At 32.8% G+C, this 18,664-nt stretch overlaps 6 protein-coding genes across 6 annotated transcripts; 1 reads left to right on the plus strand and 5 right to left on the minus strand.

Moving 5' to 3' along the window:
- Positions 1-17: 17 nt before the first annotated feature.
- On the minus strand, positions 18-2,779 carry DFA_10676 (uncharacterized protein; the record flags this gene model as incomplete). The annotated part of the gene is made up of 5 exons (XM_004351267.1): positions 18-1,004; positions 1,093-1,408; positions 1,478-2,285; positions 2,375-2,549; positions 2,639-2,779. The coding sequence occupies 5 exons, from the start codon at positions 2,777-2,779 to the stop codon at positions 18-20; spliced, it is 2,427 nt and encodes an 808-aa protein (XP_004351319.1).
- Positions 2,780-2,917: 138 nt separating this feature from the next.
- On the minus strand, positions 2,918-5,159 carry athl1 (acid trehalase-like protein 1; the record flags this gene model as incomplete). Its single annotated transcript, XM_004351268.1, has 3 exons — positions 2,918-3,846; positions 4,253-5,015; positions 5,100-5,159. The coding sequence occupies 3 exons, from the start codon at positions 5,157-5,159 to the stop codon at positions 2,918-2,920; spliced, it is 1,752 nt and encodes a 583-aa protein (XP_004351320.1).
- A 291-nt stretch (positions 5,160-5,450) lies between these two features.
- On the minus strand, positions 5,451-6,737 carry DFA_10678 (uncharacterized protein; the record flags this gene model as incomplete). Its single annotated transcript, XM_004351269.1, has 2 exons — positions 5,451-5,886; positions 6,259-6,737. The coding sequence occupies 2 exons, from the start codon at positions 6,735-6,737 to the stop codon at positions 5,451-5,453; spliced, it is 915 nt and encodes a 304-aa protein (XP_004351321.1).
- A 74-nt stretch (positions 6,738-6,811) lies between these two features.
- On the minus strand, positions 6,812-12,497 carry DFA_10679 (uncharacterized protein; the record flags this gene model as incomplete). The annotated part of the gene is made up of 13 exons (XM_004351270.1): positions 6,812-7,338; positions 7,411-7,642; positions 7,728-7,903; positions 8,340-8,449; positions 8,612-8,736; positions 8,806-8,945; positions 9,077-9,100; positions 9,183-9,478; positions 9,724-9,765; positions 10,367-11,430; positions 11,494-11,915; positions 12,117-12,171; positions 12,243-12,497. 13 exons carry the CDS (start codon positions 12,495-12,497, stop codon positions 6,812-6,814), a joined length of 3,468 nt encoding a protein of 1,155 aa, XP_004351322.1.
- A 262-nt stretch (positions 12,498-12,759) lies between these two features.
- On the minus strand, positions 12,760-13,908 carry DFA_10680 (uncharacterized protein; the record flags this gene model as incomplete). Its single annotated transcript, XM_004351271.1, has 2 exons — positions 12,760-13,150; positions 13,328-13,908. The coding sequence occupies 2 exons, from the start codon at positions 13,906-13,908 to the stop codon at positions 12,760-12,762; spliced, it is 972 nt and encodes a 323-aa protein (XP_004351323.1).
- A 389-nt stretch (positions 13,909-14,297) lies between these two features.
- DFA_10681 (uncharacterized protein) lies at positions 14,298-18,407 on the plus strand (the record flags this gene model as incomplete). Its single annotated transcript, XM_004351272.1, has 7 exons — positions 14,298-14,599; positions 14,660-14,816; positions 14,914-15,719; positions 16,395-16,897; positions 16,999-17,856; positions 18,129-18,158; positions 18,256-18,407. 7 exons carry the CDS (start codon positions 14,298-14,300, stop codon positions 18,405-18,407), a joined length of 2,808 nt encoding a protein of 935 aa, XP_004351324.1.
- Between the last annotated feature and the right edge of the window lie 257 nt (positions 18,408-18,664).

Genomic DNA, 18,664 nt, shown 5'->3' on the forward strand with positions numbered 1-18,664 from the left:
TAGGTGTATTTTAATAATCATTCATTGAGTAGAGTCAAGAATAGTAATGATTTTAAAGTGTTGGTGTTATTTAAATATTTTGTGAAATAAATGGACCATAGATTCTTTGCTTGACAAGAGAAATGAATGGTTTCGAGTAGTTTGTAAAAGTGGGAGATTGTTGAAACCAACTTTGAAACAAAGCCTTTGAATCGTTTAATACCTTCCAACATTTGCTCGACATGATATATTGAAATTTCTAGATAATAGTCACAATCATCACCCAATGTTGCCAATTGATAAATCAATTCAGAGTATTGTTGAAGTGCGTCAACTCGTGGACGATACAATAGAGGAATAGGAATTCCAACTCTCATCCAATCGATGATTTGTGATTTTTGTTCAATTGATAATGAAATGCCTGCACAATATGCATGGTCAATCAAATTTTTGATTGCTATTTTCCTTTCATCCTCGTCATGTTTGGCGATAAACAAATCGAGTAATCGTTTAAATAACTGATTGCTTTTTTCTTTTTGTGTCTCTGTTGTTTTGTATTGTGTGCATATTGAAAATAAACAGGTCAAAAGTGTTCCACTACGATCTTGACTGCTGTTGTTGTCGTCGTATAAATCAATACCTTGGGATATCAAACGATCAATGTATGATGAATATATTGTCTGTGGGAATTGGGTGCAAAATCTCGCGATTTGGTCTTGAAATATATGTTTGATGGTTGGTTGAGTTGTTATTCTTTTCATGATTGCTGGTAGATAAATGGGAACGTCCTTTCCAATAGACCCATCAAATATCCAACCCAATATATTCTTAAAAATAAATTCATCAGTCATGGCACCATCGACATTTAATTTAAATGGTCTAAATAACAACCGACTGATAATAATCCTTAGATATGTTTTTCTTTGGTTGGTCACTAAACTATCAAAATATCTGATAATCTTTCCAATATCCATTTGATCTTTACAATATTTATCCAAAAATACAATAAAGATTGGTAGACTGACCTAAAGAAAAAATAAAATAAAATAAAAATAATGGTTAATATATTAAATATATTCAATCAAACTTGTGTGTGACAGCTGTGCTGCTTACTATTTCTGGTTTTTCTAAAATTAAATTTAAAGAGCATCTGACAACATAGTCATAATTTGATACCCATCCTTTTAAAAATACTTGGTCAGTGATTTGTTGATCCAATACTCGGGTCCCAGTAACTTTTATATATTTACACAGACTATATAATGTACGAGGTTGTATTGGTTCTTGATTGACAATATTCTTCCAACCCTCGTTTATGATGGATCGAATAGAAGGTTCTTGCATGACAGGGTCATCCTTGAATCTTAAAAGAAATGTCAATAATTCACAATGAAGAATTGAATTGTCTTGTGTTTCAATTGATAAAAGTCTAATTAAAATTAACGAAATGATTAGATAATGTTATTTAAAACTCTGATAGTTTGTAATTTTTACATACTTTTCGAATGAAATGGGATCAGATAATTTCGATAATAATGAACTGATCACCTGAGATTCAAATTTAGAACCAACAGAGTTTACTATCCTAAAGAAAATTAATTTCTCTTTCCAACTTTTTTTAGTTGCATTTAAAAATTTGATTTTGATGTAATCTAAAATGATGATGCATAGTGTCTCATCATCCTTATAATTGATATATGCAAGAAAGTTAAATATTGGGTTATGTTCAATTTCTCGATAGCTTAGATTATTCCAACCATCCAAGAATTGATCATAATTTTTATACTGTGGAAGGAAATACGCATCATCATATACACCACCAAATAGAATACCAATAGTTTGTATTAAAAATGCTTCAAACTCTTTTGTTTTTAAGAATAGTTTGGTTCCAAGAGGTAGTTTATAAATGATCTTTGTAATATCTTTTTTGAGTTGGTCTTGTTGTTGTTGTTGAAATTCGTAATGTTTAAAGATTGATAAAATCATTGAGACCTCTTCATCTTTTAGTATGGATGGCTTTGTTTTAGATATTGGGAAATACATTGTGACCTCTTTATCTTTTAGGTCGGTTAACTTGTTTTTATAGTGTAGTTTCCACAATATCTCCAATGTTTCCAAAACCAATGACGCATGACATTGTTGCTTAATCTTTGACAGAGCAATCAATGCACAATCAATAGTAGATTCAGAAAACATATTATATGTTAAACTAAAATTATTTTGATTGTCTTGTTCCTTTAATACTCTATTAAACCATTCAATCAAACCAATTCTAAATATCTCTTCATCTTCACTGTTTTTTTTATCTAAGAAAAAGGTAAAACAAACGACTTAATTAGTTGTTATATAATAATAATAATGTATATCTATCTTCTTCGTCACTCCTACTACTTACAATGATTGGCCAACAATATCTCTATTATTGTCTTTAAATTTGAAAATGGGTCACGTATCTTTTCAAAAGTATCAAGTATCAATGATCGTATTTGAATCTTTGTTTGTTGACTTAGGTCATGTATCTTATTCTCCCTTTTGTTATCAAGATACTTTATCAATAATTTAAAGGCTTCCTTTAAACAATTAAAAAGACGTCGTTTGTTAATTAAATAACTTGATGATGATGATGATCAGATGTATTAGTCAACGCGTTGATACATACTTTGTTTTTCATAGTATTATTATGATCGCATACTTTGTGTACCAAGTTTAACATATCCACATCGTTTATTGTTGTGTTATTGATTAATGGATTAATCAGAGGAATGACATCATGATCTTGACCAACATTATTTGTATTCATTCTAGTTTCACAACTTAGTCAACCAATACTAAATTAAATTTAAAAAAACTATACTTGGTACTCAGAGTTTCTTCTTTTTTTTTTTTTTTTAAATAATATTATTTAGTTATTTATTTATTTATTTATTTATTTATTTATTTAGATGATAGGAGTAATAGCAAATTCACCAAGATCAAACTTTAAAGGTTGATTTAAATGTAATCTTTGAACACTTCCATCATACTCTAGATTGAAAAAGTGGATAGAGACAGGACTGGTAAGTTCAATCTCTACCGATGCATCGTCCCAATACATGTTGAATGTAGCACTATTGTAAGAGAACCCTCTAATCTTTAAACTAGTTGTATTGGGTGGTAGTTGTGGAGAGTAGAAGTAGTATTGGTCTTGATGGATTCTAAGACCACCATACCCAAATAGCAAAGCTTGTAACCAACCTCCAGCACCTGTGATAAAGTTGACACAACCACCTGTTGGCGTCTCTGTCCAAATCTTGAATGGTTGTTGTGCGTTGGCATAGGACAGAGGCCATGATTCAGATGCTTTGGTGGTATTGCCTAGCTCCAACCAACCGATAGTGTACATTGAGTGAGTCATGGCAGGTCCCTGTGAATTGGTGACCGTCTCATAGTAGGCCAAGTCGTTTTGACGTACCTCTGGTGTCATATTGTACATTAATGGGAACCCGAGTAGAATGACGTCGGCTTGTTTGATCGTTTGACCTTTGTAGCCGTCGTACTCTGGGTGACGCTGGTTGACCGAGTCAAAGGGGATCTTGATATTGTCGGCGATGGTTTGCCAGAGTCCGGCGGGAATCGACTCGGTCTTGCCGATGAGCTGGGCAGCTTCGATAGCCCACTCCAAGGCAATACTGGCTACAACATTGGTATAGACACTGTTATTGACGCCGATGGCATACTCGTCGGGTGGAATGACACCGTTGATGACGTATTGCTGTGTGTCAGTGTCGAATAAAACACGGCTGGCCCAAAATTCGGCCATGCCAACAATCGATTGGAATGCATAGTTTTTTGAGCCAGAACAAATCGCCGGTGGCGTAGAACTGCTGTCTTGTCGCATACGAGATATCTCCGGTGATGTGTTGTTCGAGACGACCGGTTGGCGCAAAGGTGGGACACACCTCGCGGCCGCTAAAAGCGCTCTCCCAAGGATACATGATGCCGCTGTACTCGGGGACGTAGCTCTGAGCCTTTGCGACGGCACCGTCGTAGAGGTTGAAGCGGTATTGGAGTATGTTGGCAGCCGCCAAAGTTGGATACAACAAGAGGACGGGAGGATACATCCACGTCTCGGCGTCCCAAAACACGTGTCCGTTGTAGCCGGTACCCAGACCTCCGTAGGCGAGCGAGCCGGGACTGATGCTGTGCGGCCAGTCGTACCGAATCGACGACAGAATGTAGTAGAGCGAGCTGTTGGCAGTCTGAGCCAAATCGAGATTCCCGCCAATCTCAATACCCGATTGCCAAAGATGAGCCCATGCGTCTTTGTGTATTTGCAACATCTGGTCAATCTCTGAATAGATTTGTTTGAAGATACCGGCACAAACACTGATAAGGTCGTTGTTGCCGGTACTGTCTTCCAAGTTGGAGTAGAATGCAGTGACATAGTAGACTGTGTATTTCTGGCCTGCGGAAACCTCTACGGTCCCATTCAACGTCGCCGTTGTAACAGCAGCACATGTTGTAAAGTTGACCTCTGGTTGCTTGATACATGCCAAGTATTGGGTGGCTGTATCATCGCTGTAAACAACCTCGATCTCCAAGTCATCAGATACCTCCAAATCAGTAGGATTATTTAATTGCAACACAAATGACCCGTCACCATTTGTATTGTCAATAGTAATCTCTTGAATCAATGTGTTACGGTCAGTTTGCGATGCATAGAATACCTGTTCAACAGTGACCGACGGCGACGATGCAAACGAGAATACTCTTGTATAGGTAGCATTTTCAATATCCAATCCAGCATATTCAAGTTTAACATCACTATTCTCTACGACGATATTTTGATAGTTTGGAAAAGCTGCACGATGTGATACATTTTTAATTGATAATTCAGGTCCGTTGAATATACCACCAATATAAATGAAATCACCTCCGACCACATAACTAGCATATCCATTTCCAACAGTGGCCATTAAACTTGATTCAGGCTCAACTGTTGTACTTAATATTTGTCCTTGATTCACTCTATCATTCCACCAATCAGGTTGCCCTTTCTAAAAGAAAAGAGTTAATATCTTTAATTCTTCTTTGAATGTTATAAATGAATGTGGGTGATGTGTTTAATGTGTAAAACTTACAACAATGTTAACAACCATACACATGATCATGATCATGATAAAGGTGATTGATTTCTTCATTGTTTTTACTTTGTTTGATATCTATCTATCTTTCTTTGTATCTCTGTTTAAAGGATTGATTGCAATGAAATGATGTGAAGAGAAGTTGGTATCCAAAACTCGGTGATTGATCCCAGGGAGCTCTTTTTTCATGCGGAGGAAACTTCGGATATAAAAAAAAAATATCTCTTTTTTGAAAAAACAATTTTCAACTTGTAGGATTGTTTCTGCTAAAATAATTTTATAGTTGGATCAACCTATTTCTTTGGAATATTTGATTATAAAAGATAAGTTTTGGAATAGATTTAATATTTATTTATTTTTTAAACAAATTCTACCGGTACCGTCATTTAATTTTGTGATGAATAGATTGGACAGATAGCTATATTCATCATCACGCTTAATATACCACAATAAACGATCAATAGCTTTAGTGTAGCCCTCCTCATTTACAACATCGATCATTATTTGGTGTATCCTGTCTAAATGTATTTTATATAGTTGTTGTTGTTGTTGTTGTTGTTGTTGTTGTTGTTGTTGTTGTTGTTGTTGTTCCTTCTTTACGACGAGTATCTTGATTATATTCCAAAAAGTTTTCTCTTCACACATCAGTTGACGGTCCACGAGGATTTCGATTTTACTAATGAGATGATTCACTAGAATTAATGGGACTATTTTAGGATAATAATCTAGTACTACTTTTACCTTGTCTTGTTGTTGTTCATTGTTGTAACATAATAATTCCCATCTATACAAAATAGTTGGCATCAAATAATTATAGGCCTGATATTTAAAGGTGGGAGCTATTGTTATCAACTTGTCCAACGATGTTTGTGTTATTTCAAGGAGCAACTTTTTAATTTCCTGATGTCTGTGGTTGTTGTTACGAATGAAAACATCGGATAGAATTGAGTGATTTAAAATCCAACTCCCAAGTGCAACATCACACTGGTCTGCAATACATGCGTTATCTTCGACATCTCCGTAAGGGTTATATTCTATTGAGATTCTCTCCAATTCTCGACAGTATTCATCGTCAAACCGAGTGAGTATATAGATTTGATCACTTGCCCACACACCTCCTTGTACAACGTCAATCATCCTTGCCATTGCAACAGACCTTGTTGGTCCCGATAATTGAGAGGATGTATCCATCAACGATTGTGCGAACCGGTCGAATACGAGTCGGCAGTTTTGACTGATTCCTTCCTTGTCCACTATTACCTTTAACATGGATGACATCATGTGAGTTTGGCAAATTGTGCATACGCTTGAAATCAAGTGTTTGAAATATGGATACAAACTGTCAATCATCCGGCCAAAGAGGCGGTAGATATGTGGATTTTCCAATTGATTGGGTTGGGCGGCGATGAGTTGTTTCATGAGGGATGGGAGATAAATCGAAAAATAACTCCAATCTATAGATATATTTGGGAACCACACGAAAAAATAGAAAGGCAGTTGTAAGATTTCTCCAGTTTTGATAAAGTGTTGTATCATTTCAAATTCATATCTTGCATAATACTTGATTCCCACCACTGCTCCTACCCTTTGGATAGAGCACGCTGCTTCATGTTTTTCACTGGTACCAATCTCCATTTTATATAATTGTTTGAGTATTATTGGGAATATTCTAGATGATACCTAAGTGATGTGAAAAATATATTTAAATATTAAATATTATTATTATTATTGTTGTAAACAAATCTTTTTAAATCAAATACACATACACATTTATATTTGGATGGAGCAATGAAACTAATAACGTTCTCCAAATAGGGATCTATCGGATATCCAGATTCAACAGACAATTCTATTCGATCGAGTAAATGTTGTATAACTTGGTCATTTGAAAACTTGAATCTGGGTCCAGCTATACAGAATTCGTATTTGTTGTAGTATTTCATATGCTTTAATTCAAGGATGTATATACCCCCAACAATGTGTCTAATTTCCTTCATTGATTCGATGATATCAAATGCTCTTAATTGGTATTGATGGTTACGATGATCTGTGAGAAAGCTTGCCATAATGTTGTTGAAAATATTTTCAGCCTCCAATGTTTCAACCCAATCCTTGCTTATACATTGCTTCATGTCAATCGATTCCATGATCTTGAGAATGATCTCTCTGACGACTTGATTGTCAAGATGATTTCTAATTGTATTCTCAATAAGTTTTAGATAATCTAAATGTTGATCTAATCAAAATAAATAAATTAGTCAGTGAATACTATGTGTGAACATTTAGTGATTGAATGAAAGATACATACTAAGAGTGACACCAACATTTAAAGTATTTAATATTGATATTAATAGAGTTTGTGATTCACTATCATCATCATCATTGTCATTATTATTATTATTGGTAGATATCAAAACATTGAATATAGATTCTACAATATATTGATTATAACTCCAACAACATTTAACTGTAGTAGTAGTAAGAGCCGAAAAATATTTCCTCAAAGCTTTATCGAGTAGATAGATTGATTGTTTTTTAATCTACATAGAGTACGATCAAATAATAAGTTAGAAGAATATTGTTCATTTCTAAACAGCAGTTATAGTTATAGTTATAGTTACATACAGTAGATAATTCACATTTGACAACAAGATATAATAACCATGATAGTACTACTTCTTGTTCTCCCTTTTCCTCTATTTTAGTTATCATAGCATCTTTGTTGTTGGTCTTCTTCTTTTCTCTTGCTATTGCCAACTTTACTATTACATCTATAAACTCTGACGGTGGCGGTGCAACTTCTATAATAATATTTAAATTCATCTTTGTTTGAATAAATAATGGTGATCATCAACAACATCATCATTGATGTTCAATCATCATCCATCTACTCTTGCAAATGTAGACTTTGAAGCATGCTATTAATAACAACCCATTTGTGATTGAATCTTTGTTTGTTGCTTGGTGGTTTGTTTTCTTGACTAAATGAAAGATGGATGATTTATTTCATAAGATTGTTTGCATTATTAATTATAATAAAATACATAATTTTACAAAAGCATAGCGCTATATATGCTACGATAATAATAGATTGAAAAATAGTTGATCAAAGCAAAAGAGAGTAATACATGATGATGGGTGTTACAAAGATAACTAAAATAAAGGTCGACATCGACACATGCAACCTATTTCCAGATGATGGTTGTTCTTGGCTGCTACTGCTGCTACGGCTGCTACTCCCATCAGGTACGTTATAAGAAGTTCCATTGGCTTGAACTACTTGACCATTAACATAGATCGTCAGTGATTGGTCGTATTCTTTTTGTGTCGTCTCATTTCCTGTTTTACTAATAATATCAAAAAAATAATAATATTAATAATAATAATAATAATAATAATAATAATATTTAGAGAAAGAGAGTGAGTTAGTGAGTGAGTGAGCGACACGTGTACTACCAGTTAACTGGTGACATGATGTTGTTTTGTATTGTATTGTTGTTGATAGTTACTATTGTCTTGTACGGTTAACAAAAGCAGAAAGCGCATCATATGGATCACCAATCATATCAAAGGATGGGTATAACTTTAATCTAAATTCAGAGTTTGTACCACTAGTTATATTACCTTCTAAATACTAATAATATGATTAAAAAGAATGATTATTATTATTATTATTATTATGTAATATATATAAACTACATACACGAATAGAATATGTCAGAGTGGAAGTACGTATATATATTCTTAACAAATCATTTTCGAGATATCCAAAAGAACTTGCCAAACAATCGTCACAACTTGAAGAGGCATTTATCATCATTTCTTGTGATATACTTTTGTTGCCTTTTATAATATAGATAGATAGAGAGAGTTAATTATTAATAATTCTAAATATGTCTTTGTGAAAGGTTATTATTACATACTACATCGAACGTGTAGTGATATCCCATCTGAATATGTTATACATTTCTTACCAGGGTTAGGGTTACCAGTGGTGTCTATATATATATATATATATAAAGGACAATGTTAATTAATTGGAATGGAATATTAATTTGAAAGATAACTTGAACTACTTACAAAACAAGTTGCCTATCAAAAATAAACCAAAATAACCTATGTAGGGTTCATAGGGAGGTAGAGGTGGGATAGTATCCATTGCAAGTGTACGGACCACATCGACACGAGACCCAAAGTCCAGGGGAGGGTAAGAATTGTAATCCAAGTAAATGTTGACGGTTGCATGGACAATACCATAGTTTAATTCATTGTCTGCCTTGATTTGGTAGCAGCTAATTTCAGAACCCAACGACCATTGCATCTGGCAATTAAAACAAAGGTCGACTGTGCTTTCGATCACCATAAAGAGTATGTCCCTATTTTAAGGATTTAATTATTGTCTTTCTGATTGAATTTTATGTTTGCAGTTCAAATTTTCAAAACCTAAAGAATTAATTTATCTTGATTAATAGTGTAATTAATTAATACACTATTAATCAAGATAAATTAATTCTGTAATATTGTATTCAAATGACCAAGTAATACAGCGTTTACTCGGTCTAATAGAATTGTCTATCGAATCATACGGTTATGTCTGCTGCTGGAGAGGTTTGTTAATTACATTGACCCAACCAAATATACATATGGATGTGTTTGTTGTTTTCTAATTAAAAGCTTAATTAATTATAATAATAATATTAATATTTAAATTAATTAAATCAAATACCAACTATCTATTAGGTATCATCTAGAATATTCCCAATAATGTTCAAACGATTATATGAAACGGAAAGTGATAGTTTGGAAAAAATTATGCATGGCATTATAAAAGGAGCAAAGATGGGTATGAATAGCATCGGTTTTGTCGGTTTATTGTAAAAGCAAACCGTTGAGCCGATATTCGACTATGGATGGTTTGAAGATTGTTAAAATTAAATCCAAACCGATCTGATCTGAACCGATTTCGGTTACAGTCAAAATCAGTTTATTGGTCAATAAACTACCTCAGTTAGGAGCCCTAATACTATTAGATAATCGTATCATCTGTTGGAGGTATATTTATTATCAATTCAAGTGCCCACTATTTCGAGATAATTACAACCAAATCAATAAAATATGTGCCTTGCTAAAGCTTTATTAATAGCCTATCCTATTTATTTAATGTGGGAGATTGTTACATTTTTCTTTTGCAGTAGCACATCTATTATCAAAGATTTATTTTATTATAAATATATGATCAAAATTATTTATTTAATAATTCAAACATTTGTTTAATTATCACATCATCATCACGAATACCATGTAATCTCATCAACAAATCTGGAACCAATGGTGAGTATTTGACATGTTGTATTAATTTTTGTAACCTGACTCTGTCGTGTTGATGGTCACACAAGAATTGCAATTTTAAACCAATGATGGAAACCACATAATATTGGGTTGTTTGTTCAAGGGCTGGCAGTTGAATTAATATTTGATCGATTTGGTCGGCGTTGTTGCACTTGCGAATGATAACCTCTGATAGTGCTCTATGGTTATCAATCATAGATTTCCAAGGGTTTTGAATGCTATATCGGTACGCAATATCGTCGGTAACTACATTCTCATCTCTTAGGCTTTCCTCCAGTATTCCAAGTTGTTGATTATCCCATTCTTCAAGGTATTGATTATCCCATTCAATAAACGCTTGGATTGATTCTTGGATTTGATGATTTGTCCAAACACCTCGTTGCATAAAGTCAATCATTCTTGACATTTCATAGATCTTTGATTTGAATTTTCGAGACAGTGACGATGATCCAGACACCAACGATGTTGTAAACCTTTCAAACAAATATTGAGAGTTTTGGGTGAATCCTTCTTTAGCAACCGTTATTGCCAAAATGTTGTACATTAGTTTACCTTTGAAATTGGCCAGATTCTTGCATATTGGACCAATTAAATGTTGGAAATATGGATACAAGTATTTGACCATACAGTTTAAAAATTTCATAATACTATTGTCGATGGGAGGATGCAATTGTTGCTCCTCTGTTTCCTTTTTCAATCGAGCAATGACTGATTTTATAATACATGGTAGATAAATTGAAAAATAATAATCAAAATCCAAATCCAAATCCATAACAAAATTGAAAAAATACTCAGTACATGGAATGGTTGATCCAGTTTTAATAAAGTGTTGTACCAATTGATAAAGATATTTCGAAAAATATTTCAGCCCCAAAGCTTTTCCTACATTAACCAGTATTACCAATGCAAATTGTCTGGCATCCTCGGTATCCAATTGATAGAATTTATTTAGAATCAAAGGGATTATTCTATTTGATACCTTTTATAGAATACATGTAAGTGTCATTTAGAACAAGTAAAAACGATTCAATTTTATACTTACATATTTATAATGAATTGGATCAATAGAAAGTACAAGACTAGTAGTAGAGATTGATAGAGCATCAGGTTCTAATCGATCGATTAGTACTTGTACGACAGTGTCATGTGAAAACAATATTGTGGGTGGATCGTTACTCTGACGAGAATAGTTCCAAAATTGAAGTAATTCCAAGATGGGATGAAGGTTTTGGTTTTGTTTATACAATTTAGCCTTTGCAATGGTATTGATTGCTCGCAGTTGGTTTTGATGGTGACTGGGATCACTGAGGATGTTAATCATAATCTCGTAAAAAGCTATCGTATCTGAACCAGACTTTGCAAAAGAGTCAAGTGACTCCATGATCCTGAGGACATTTTCTTTTTCAATCATTCCATCTTTTGTACTTTGTTCACGTAAAAAACATATAAAACTACAATATATATCTAGATTTAATCATAAGTGAGTGTGATATAAATATTTGGTGAATTTGATATACTGCATACCCTGAGAGCTTCCAAAAACCAGGGAAATCAAGCTCGATATTATTTGATCACGTAGATCTTCGTCATTGTTTGGTGATGAAGATAGTGATACCAAACAGGAGAACATTTCGTTTATTAGACCAAAACTGTATGTCCAGATACCCACCATTTTTTTTCTCAAAGCATTATCGAGTAGATAGGCTGATTCCTTTTTAATCTATATATATAGTATAGTTAGTAGATTAGAAGAGCGAGTGGTCATGTGTTTTAATGTAAATGTTTACATACAGTTGGTAAATCACATCTCAAGACAAGATATAGTAACCATGATAGTGTAGTCTCGAGCTCATCTGAATCGAGATACCGTTGTTTATATAGTCGGCTATACTGGTTATTGTTGATTGTTGTTGTTGTGTTATCTTCTTCGACACCTCCGCTCTTGTTGTTATCTTTTACATTCTTTTTCTTTTCTCTTTCTGTTGACAACTTTACAACTAATGCCATAAACTCGATTGATGGCTGATTGTTTAAATTGAGGAACATTTTAATGACTACTGAATTGATATATTATTATTATTTTAACAGGAGAGTTGTCATTTGCAACACAAGAACTATATATATTATAATTATAATTGATCATTATTGATGTTCAATCATCTATCTCTTGCAAACGTTATAAATGCTATTAATAACAACCCATTTGAGATTGAATCTTGTTGTTGTGGTTTGTTCATAATATTATCATAATTAATTAATAGTAATATTTTTACAAGTGAATTGGCTCATAGCTTGGGGTTTCTAGTTTTTATTGAACATTGACATAAAGCTTTACAACATTTCTTTCTTTGTCATTATCCAATAACAATGATTGTAAAGTATTATTGTCATCATCGAAATAATAAGTTTTTGGTTGTATTGGATTTGAACAAGAATGTACTTGGTATTCGTTTTTATCAAAAAATTGAATAAATGATTCTACTCTTTCAGTGGGCCTATTACTTTTCATCTTGTTGATTGTTTCTTGAAGGTCTTTGATCATTGACCTTTTATTTTCCTCTGAGTATTCTTGCAAGCACGCAGTAACTTGGAATGTTTGAATCCAATTTAAATGTCTTTGGAGTACCAAAGTAATATTGAAATCATTTTCGATTTCCAAAGAAGGGCATACAACTATAATTTGCTTTAAATAGGCCCAACTATAGAAAAAGTAAAAAAGATAGGAACCTAGAAGGTCGTGGCGAGCATATGGATCTATTTGTGTCATCTCGACTCGCTCCAGATTATGACACTCTTTAATGAGAGTTGAAATGTCCCAATCTATACCATAATCTTGATCAAAGACAATATGCAAGCTTTCGATTTGTTGTACATACTCCATGAGAGCGTCACAATAACCACCATAAACACTAACAAGATTGGGGTATCGTTGTTTACGTTGACTAGTGTCCATATCCAAACAGCTTGCATAACAACCATGACAATGAATGCTCTTGCATTTTGCATCGATTATCTTAAAATACTCCTCTTCATCCATATCTTCATCAAAGTCATCGTCTTCATCGTTATCTTTGATAAAGTCACTATAAATAGATGCATTATCACCTTGACCTAGTTCAATTGTAGGTTTATCATGGCCCAAGAGAAGACAATCTACATTTGATATGACGAGATGACTAATCTTTTTCAAAGCACAATAAGGATGAAGAAGATGATCGTATACGTTGCATTCTCTCTTTATCAATCGATAGTCTAGTGTTGTAAAGATTGATGATGCAAGTTTAAAGAATCTCGAACAAACCAAGTCCAAACCAATCTCGTTTACATATCCAAATATTTTTGCTTGTATCAAGAATGGTAGGTTTGGTAATAATATTAAATTATTGCTTTCCTCTTCTTCTTCTTTATCTTCTTCTTCTTCTTCTTCTTCTTGTTCTTGTTTTTGTTGTTTGTTCATTGTATTAAAATAATAATATATCTATATAAAATAATAAAAGTAATTATTACAAATGGGTAAGGAATTTATTACAAAAGTATTTATTTATTTTTTCAAATTACTTTTTGATATATTTTTCAACAAAAAGTTATCATCATCTACTATTGTGATGAATTGATTAACTCTGAGCCTCCCGTGGAGTTTTTTGTGATAATCATCCCGAAAAAAAATGTTAAAAATGTCGAAAAAACCAAAACATTTTTAACATTTTTAAACATATTTGTGCGAACTCAATCTGGGCGACTTTTTTATAATATGAAAAATAAAAAAAATCGATTTTTTGTTGTGATTTTTGATCGTTGTACTTTTTGAACATCATTTAAAAAAAATTATTGATAATAAATAGATAAATGAAAAGAACGGAAGAAGATATACAACTACCTAAATTCGCGGTTAAAATCCGCAAAGATGTGTATCAGTTCAGAATAGGTAAAAGCAAATTAGTAGGTAAAAGGTTTATTGAAAAGTTACGAAGTGTTTGCGCTCTAGCTGGGCATAGATTGAATGCTAGTATGATAAAGAAGATCGCGGAGTATCTTAAAATAGAAGGAGACCCTCTAGAAGGTTGTTTTGAGCGATATCTTTGCAAAGCATTCATAGAATATTATAAGCACAAACAAAACGATCTCCACCGAAAGTTTATTCTCGCACAGTATGTAACAGTATAACCAAAAGATAGACAATAGAGTGTAGTTTCTAACTATATCGATAGTATACTTAGATATATGAGAGACAATGGAATAAAGTATCAAAAGAGTAACTTCGAAGATTATGGTATGATTATAGGTTCAAGAATTTGGCATTCGTCAAGGGAAATAGAGAAGGAAATGATAAAAGATAATGATGTATCTACAACCAGTAACTCAAATGTAATATATAATGATATCATATAGTACAAATATCTATGTTTTATATATTAATAGTAGTAAAATTTGATTTTCTCTATATAATTTGATCCAATTGCAGCCAACTCTCGTATCAAGTACTACAACATCATTGCCAAGTAATAGAGACCCAAAAACCCCCATAAATATAGACAATACAACACCCAATGGTGGTGATTCAATGATGGCTATAGTAAGTGATACGATACCATTGCAATCTGACGTCCAATCAACGCCAATCTTGAACCAAAGTGATTCCAATCTAAATGCGAATCAAGATCCAATGGATACGAGTGACGACTCTGCCATTTCAAATATGTCAAAAAAAAGATCATCTAATATCTCTGACCGAATGGTTCTTGACTCAACTCCTCCAATGCCAAATACAACTCCACTAAACAACAATAATATCAACAACAGAGAAAGCTCTACTCCTCCAACAAATAATAACAAAAAGGGCAATAAAGATAAAAATAGTAGTACCTCCAACACAAACCCACCCCAACCTTCATTACAGTCTCAATATGCCAACATTCCTGTTAATAACTATTATTTGTTAAAGAAAAAGCAATCAATTACCGCTGCAAAAAGAGAAGCATCGGTTAAATACTTTGCCGAATATAGCAGCGTATTCAAGTCATCAGCTCATGATGTTTGTGTTCTTAAAAGAAAATCAGTAAATAATCCGGAATCGGATACGAGAGTAGTTAAAACATACTCGATGGGCATCAAGGAGCTATATTACTTTTACCTACTGCACACAAAGGGGTATAAAGTACCAGAAAAAAAGGCTAATAAAAGACCTGGAAAAGAACCAGTCAATCCATTCAAAAAAAATTATACATCTGGCTCAGACAACTACCATTATATGTATAATATAGGTGGCCAGTTTGTAGGTGAAGAATTGATGGATTCCGTTTCAGATTTTGCCAAGGAATATCAATTTGTTCCAATGTGCTTAAATACCTTTAAAAAGTACCTTCCTCCACATATAAAGAGGGCAAAAAACAGGAATGACATGTGTAATACATGTGAAGATCCAAATATATCAAGTGGCGATAAAGATAAACACAAAAAAGCAGCTGGGGAACGAAGAGATTTATACAAATATCAAAAAAAAAACCTCAATAATGGAGAAGTTATGTTTACCATAGATTTTAAACAAAACATCAACATTAACAAGTCACAAACTGAAGTAGGCAAACAGTTTTACAATGCTGTCCATAGATCTTTTTATGGCATTGTAATGCACTACAAGGAAGGCAATCAATATAAAAAATATGTGTTTGGGTAAGTATTTAAAATTTTTTAATCAATTATTATCCTTTTTAAAAATTACTATGGAAATTAAATAGTATACACCAAATACTATATATTTATATTTTGGATTTTTAAAAAAGATTATAATTTCAACAAATTTACCTTCAATTTTCTAACCCATATTTTTCATTTTTTCATTTTTTTTACTCAACTTTTTATCTATTGTTTATATAGAAATATTTCTAGGGTTTTGGACAAAACTTGTAATTTTGCTGACATTAGCTTTAGAAATTTATTTCAAAGAAAAGAATTCATGGATTTGTTTGGTTGTACAAGGAAAGAGGATTTATTTGGAAAGGATGGAAAAATTAAAAAATTTATTATTTGGTCAGATAATGGACCAACTTTTAAAAACTTTGAATGGATTTATAAGGTTTGGCAACTTGGTAAAACTATCAATTGCATTCCAATTGATTTGGAATTCTTTTCTCCGAGCCACGGCAAATCAGATTGTGACATTTTTTTTGCACTGATTTCTCAAACAGTAAAGAGATTTCAAAGCCATCCCGACTCAAATCATCAAGATAATAGAACAACACAAAATATGGTTGATATATTAAACAAAAGGCTAACCGAGTATGGTTTGGACACTAGAAAAAAAGGACATTATCGAGCCACCGTTTATAATTTCCCCTCCATCACAGAATTTCAAGAGTTTATCCAAAGTTGCAATACTTTTAAAACTCTTGACGCCTTTTATGAAAATATTGGTGTGGCCCTTGGAAAAGATGTTGAAGAGAATGAACGTATGTTATTTTGGATTTTGCAACTTTTAATTTCTTTTGATTTTAATATAAAATATTTTTTTTGTGAATTTTTTTTACTCAAAAAATTCGATTTTTTCCAGACACACTTTCAACCTCACAATCTAAACTTCAAAGAACTCTCAATGCACTACAAGATGCGTATAAAGAAGTAGAACCATCAGATACATACAGTGAATATAGAGTATATTATCCTTCCCCACAAAAACCAGCTTTTTTAAACAAGACCTATAGTTTTAAAACAAAAATGGAAAATGGAGAATACTCAATCTTTTATCGACCATGCGACAATGATCCTACAATCCAAGATGATAAACCCGTTGAGGAGGTACCAGAAGAAGAAGAAAGTTCCAGACAAACAGAAACAAACAACAATAATGAAAAAGAAAACAACAAAGTTACATCGAATAATGATGCCAGTAATTCAACCAAACAACCAACAAGAAATAATAATAATGTACAACAGGCTTTAAAGAAGGCAAATATAAAGTTTTTCATCAAAAAAATCATCGTTAATCAAGCTCCAAACAAAGAAACAAAGATTGGACATGAAACACCTGCCAACAAGGGTCCAAAGCCAAAAAAACAACAGGAAACATCAAAAACTACTACAATTGAAATACTACGTGTTGTAAGAATGACAAATATACATGATGCAGTTGTTTCGGACTATGTAGAAGAGAACGAGACACCAAAATCACCTCAACTTCCAAAATTACACTCACCAAAACAAACCAAAAAAAAAAATAAGAAAAAAAATAACAAACCAAATAATAATGATACAGATATAGTACTACCAGACATTCCAATCAACAACACACCAATTCCAACAAAAGAAACAAAAAATAATCATCAAAACCCCACAAATAGGGCTACCTCTTCTAGAACAAATATCAAACCACCAACTACATATACTCCATCAAAACATAATCAAAAGAAAGGTATATTTTCATATTTATAACAAGTACAGTGTACAACCAACATTTTTATTTAACTTTTTCTTATTTTAGGCAAAAAATAATTGTAATATAACACCTGGAAATAATAGTAACAAAAATGGAAAAAATTAATTTATTTTCCATCAAAACAACCACAAAAAATCCCCAGCTTGTGTGCTACCCTAATAGAACATATGCTCTACCTATCCATCCTATCCAGGGCATACATGGACTATATTTTAACCAATTTCTATCAATTTTCTCCTATTATAGAGTCCCCGGTTATGCCACCGCTAATCATGTTTGTAAGTAGCCTGATTAGACCAAAAAGCAACCCCCATGAAGAGCACATGCACCATATAAATGTGTATGAGGTTGGTGTTTATAAATATATGTATTTAGCTAACAACATCGCCCGTGCCGCTCACCTGAGCTTATTTCTTCCAAAACCCTCCGATATACACTACTTTGGTCCCCATTTTAGTAGATTGTGTGTCAACACTATGGTACTCTGCGTATCATACACCATTCAACCGAATCACCCTTATGATTAGAATGCAGAGTGCATCAGATCCTTAGATATGATGATATCACTCGCTTCCGTAGCAAGAAGTATTTTATGAGGGGATGATATTACTTTACATATGTAAAGTCAAGAATATGTAGTATAACAGTGAGACCTATGCATTGGTTACAGTTTCTTCCAAAATAGAACAAATAAATAGTGTAAAGATAATGGTTTATCTTTACTGTTTTTAACTACAATGATCACTCGGTTTTGAGTGCATGTTTTTTGACTTTTCACATTTAA

Source organism: Cavenderia fasciculata (assembly GCF_000203815.1).
Source record: "Cavenderia fasciculata unplaced genomic scaffold Scf_EUAJFUG01CK1KI-5, whole genome shotgun sequence".
Taxonomy (NCBI): domain Eukaryota; phylum Evosea; class Eumycetozoa; order Acytosteliales; family Cavenderiaceae; genus Cavenderia; species Cavenderia fasciculata.